Raw genomic sequence first — 4,768 nt, 5'->3', positions numbered from 1 at the left:
CAACGTGATTATCTCCCCCCCCCCCCCCCCAATTTTGATAGAGGATAAACTGCTTGGGGGTTGATGTCTCATTGTAGTAAATTCCAGACAAAAAATTACTGTGAGTCATTGCAAATAAGCTCAGAAAAATGTCTAGCTGTTAATACTTCCATTGTCTGAGCTCTTCTTTCTTATGCTGAAAGGGTGGCTGTGCTGTGCATCATATGGTCACTTTAATACAGGCAGACCATTACTAGACTTGGCAGCCTTGTTCACACAACCTTCACCCCTCCTTCCCCTCCCCCCTCAAAAAAACATCCAACACTTCCTCAGAGAGGTGATTATATGGACTTCAGTCTCTGCCCTCTAGGGTCATGTCTGGACCTGTGCAGTTAGAACTTGGGCCTGTTGGGAGAAGGGACTGAGGCCTGAAACCAGTTTGTATGAAAGAGAGCTGCTTTCTCTAGCAGCATTTTTTAAACAGGCTTGCTATGTGCTGGTAGCTTCTTTGTGCATCTTGCCTAGACATTTAAAACAGCCTCACCCCCCTCAAAAAAGCACTCCCCAAAAACTACTCAATTGGATAACACTTCAGAAAACAGTCTCCCCACTTCCCATCCTCCACTTCACCTCAGCTAAGGGGGAAAGGTACCAGAGTCTGTTTCTTGTTACTGAACAACATCTCTGCTTGTTTTGGGGCCCTGAGTTTGCTGCTTCTTAAAGTAAGTCACTTAACTGGCAAACTTCTGGACGACTTCCTCCAAGATCCTGGAAAGTGAAGGCTTCTACCTAAATAACATAAAACAGGGGCGCGCGCCTTTTGGCTGAGTCACCAGGGCTTTCCCTCTTCCTAATGGAACATTGGTTTCAAAAAAGCTGTTTCCAGGTAAGTTTCTGAGTCCCGTAATGACTTCTTTGTGATAATTCCCTGGAGTGAGGTCCTCTCTCTGCACTGATTTTTTTTTTTTTTTACTTAATTTTTTTGTTCAGTTTATTAAACTAAAAACATTGAATTTGTTTTGTTTTGTTTTCTTTAACAGAAGCTCTGATATCAGTTGCAGATCATTCTCAGTGCAGGGGTGGGGGCACATTTACATTGATGATCTAAACAGCTCTCTAGACTAGCATGTTTGCTAGTTTATATCTCCTGATTAATAACCAGAGACTGTCATGCCATAGGGTATTCTGATGGTCTGACAAAGGGAATGTTCCCAGGTAGCTGTTAAAAATGATGTGCAGTTTCAATTCTTGATCCTGCTATACTATCTTCTAAAAGCACAGGAAGATTGTGAGTGTGTGTTTCGGAGCATGCTAGACTGGAGAAGCAGAGTCTTGTACTTGCTCTGGTCTTTCTTCAGCAAGCTGCGTGCTCTCCCAGGACCACGTTCTAGTCTGGAAAACACCCTTGTATTTTCCCATTCCTGTCTTCCCATTCTTCTCACTCCTCCCCAGTCAAGTCAGTTCCTTCTGCATTGGTAGCTGCAGTTCCTGTGCTTTCTGCCGGGAAAGCACGTCCTTCAGGCCTCTGGTAATTCGAATCGCTTTGCTACTGATGGATGTGCAAAACGGGACTGACTGAGGATCATGTAGCCTGCAGCTTATCAAACTAGTTACGCCTTGGCTGTGAAGATGCCATCTGTCACATGTACTCCTCTTTACTTCACTTTCCCCTTTTAAAAAAAACCTGTTGCATCAAGGACCCTAGCTGGAGACTCGCGCAGCCCCCTGTGAAACCTGCCTTCTCACTCCCTTTTTTTGGTGTGATTCAGGACTTTGGAGTCAGCAAAGACTGAGGAGCCCCCTCTTTGCTGTAATAAGAAACAGACATAAAGTTCCCCTCTTGCCACTACGACCCTCTTGTTTTTATTTTTCCTACAACCCCTTTGAAATTGATGCAGTCTGGGCAATAGATGCAGTCTGACCCTTTGGATGTACTTTTTGTATCTTTGTTTTTTTTTTGACAATTGCCCCTAAGAACCCCAAATAGGGGACAAAAAAAGCGTTGGAGGACCTGAAACTTTTACCTGAGCCCAGGTTCTCCGGCGCTTCACAACCAAATGGGGCAACAGAGAAGCGTCTAAGCCAGTTCACAGAGCGAGCGTGTGTGGGGACTTCTCGCTGCCATGGACCCTTGATGCATGCTCCCCGCGCTCCAGTGGTCCCGTGTCAGAGGGCGGAGTTTTCGAAAGGAGGCCGCCAAAAATAAAAGGCAAAGAGACGGGATCGGCTGCAGCGGTTTCCCACAGGAGGAGGGAGTGTGCATCGGTCTGGTAACAAACAGAGAATGTTTCTCTCTTTAAAACAAAACAAACGAAACAAAAAAAAAAAAGGAAAGGAAATCACAAAAATCTGTGTTTTATCTAGGATATTTTCAGAATATTCTTCTTAAAATGCAGATTTAAAAAAAATTTTTTTTTGAGCTGTCAGGATACTTGTAATACCATGCTTTTTAAAGTATTGTATACTATAGCAAATAGGTGCTTTTGGTACTTGAGGTGCTTTCACTGCAGCATTACACTAACATTTACTTTGTTTCTGTCCCTGAAGTTCATGAAATCTGACTTTCCAAAAGGCATGCAGTTCTGATCTCCTAAATTTTAATACTTTGTACACAGAGCAGTTTTGGTCACTTAATTTCCTGCTTCCATCTGACCCTGGAAGTAGGGAATTGTTAATGGAATTCAGTATTGTCCAAATTATGAAAGCTTGCCAAAACGGGGCAGAACAACACGGTGAAATGTTAGTGCAAGTGCATTCTGGTGGTAACTACAAAGCTGAGTTAAGATACTCTAGGTCTGGGTAATTTTTAATGACTTGACATAATAATACTAATGTAATTGGAGTGTCTTAAGCTTTAGGCTAGGGAAAGTAGTTCACGGTATTTTATCAGGCCTGTAAAGTAAATATTTTTAAGATTGCCTTTTATTTCATGTTACCAACTGGAAGGTAAGTGATCTCATTACTGTTTTTATTTGTTAGACTTCTCCTAAAAGAGTAGAAGCTTAACTGTAGCAGTTCTGCCCTCCCTCCACCCAAGTTTGCTCTGTCTGGTGGCATTTTCACTTTCCACATTGTGGTTTTAAAAACAAAAAACAAACAAGTTCATTTAGTTCATTCACAAACATCAATGTCTTTGACATGCAAAGACAGAGAAATGCATGCTGGGGAGGATGAGTTTGAGTGCAGGGCAGAACTGCTTTAAAATTACCGCCGCATTTCAGGAGACTGATCTTTCTTCCTGATGATCGTAAATTTGAGTCTTCTACTCTTTTTGGGATGAGTCTTGTCTTGTATTTATTCCATGCAATTACTAACTTTTTTTTTTTCTTATTACTGTCATCTGCATTCGTGCTCCCCACCTTTCGTTGGCACGTCCTCTCTTCTTCTCCCCTTTCCTCAACCCCACCCCTTCACTGTGCTTCGCACCTGGGCACTTCACAAGACGTGGAAGATGTTAAATTTGTGATAAACTACGACTATCCGAACAGCTCTGAAGATTATGTGCACCGTATTGGCCGTACCGCTCGTAGTACCAACAAAGGTACTGCCTACACCTTCTTCACTCCAGGAAACCTGAAACAAGCCAGGGAGCTTATCAAAGTGTTGGAAGAAGCCAATCAAGCCATCAATCCAAAACTGATGCAGCTCGTGGACCACCGAGGAGGAGGAGGTGGTGGTGGAGGTAAAAGCGCATGGGAAAAGGGCTACCCAGGGAAAAGATTCCTCATTTTGAGGGAGGGAAGAATAGGGGAAGGTAGGGAAGTAGGAAGCACAAGTCTAGAGTAACAGACAATTAGTAATGAAGCTGGTTCGTACCTGAGATCTCAACATGTTACACACTGTACTGTTTTTGTCCGGAAAAGATGTAGGCTGCTGTTTTACCTTAGCTGTAAGGTAAATTGCCAAGATAAAACAGGTAAAAAGGTAAAAAATGCTCAGGCCCTCACAGCTGATTTCACTTGAGTTAATTAACTAGTTGCATCTCCTACCTGAGCACAGGCATGTGTGTGCATGCATGTGAGAGACTGAAATCAGTAAAGAGATAACGCTGACTTTACCTTCAGGGACTGAGACTGTTTTTTCCTTGTGTTCCCTGAAGGAATAATAAGTTTTGTTTTATTTTCACCTCAGTCCTGAAATTCTGCTCTTTGTCCCCAAGCACATACATTCAGAACTCTTTTTGAACTTCATATTTGCACCTTGAACAAAATGAAGAGGTGTATGCACAGCATTCAGGAAAGCTGTAGTCAGTCGAAAAAACTTGCTCCTTGTGGTCAACATTGTGGATGTAGAAGGGGGGAAAAGGGTGGCGTAATTGTACCAGAGTTCATTGTTTAAGACTTGTTCATGGTACTAAATCTTAATGTATCCATCGCCAGGAGGTCGCTCTCGTTACCGAACGAGCAGTTCAGTAAACAACCCTAACCTGATGTACCAGGAGGAGTGTGACAGGAGGCTCCGGGGAGTGAAAGAGGGCCGGAGAGACTCAGGTGGCTTCAGAGACCGTGATCGTGGTGACAGTTTTGCCAACGGAGCCAACAAGACCTATGGCAGTGCCTATGGGAGCCCAAATTCTGCTTTTGGGGCAGCACAGAGCCAGTATGGTTACGCTCAAGGGAGCTATGGAGCAGCTGCCTATGGCACGAGTGGCTATGGCACTGCAGAGTACAGTGCGAGTAGCTATGGTGCCAGCACCACAGCTGCCACGGCTGGGAGAACCTCACAGAGCACTACCCAACAGCAGTATGCAGGGATGGTGGGGCGCTCGGGCCAGCAGCCACAGCCGCAC

General features: G+C 44.1%; 1 protein-coding gene across 1 annotated transcript in view; it reads left to right on the top strand.

Moving 5' to 3' along the window:
• DDX17 (DEAD (Asp-Glu-Ala-Asp) box helicase 17) overlaps positions 1-4,768 on the top strand; it is a gene marked incomplete at its 3' end in the record, with an annotated part of 18,881 nt that extends 14,113 nt beyond the window's left edge. Inside the window, exons 13-14 of the mRNA XM_010005837.1 lie at positions 3,422-3,661; positions 4,359-4,768. Coding sequence (XP_010004139.1) covers positions 3,422-3,661; positions 4,359-4,768 — 650 coding nt within the window. The remainder of the gene's footprint in view (positions 1-3,421; positions 3,662-4,358) is intronic.

Source organism: Chaetura pelagica, unplaced genomic scaffold, assembly GCF_000747805.2.
Source record: "Chaetura pelagica isolate M959 unplaced genomic scaffold, ChaPel_1.0 scaffold530, whole genome shotgun sequence".
NCBI lineage: Eukaryota > Metazoa > Chordata > Aves > Apodiformes > Apodidae > Chaetura > Chaetura pelagica.
Note: the sequence above shows the minus strand (reverse complement) of the source record. Positions and strands in the feature narration are given on the sequence as shown.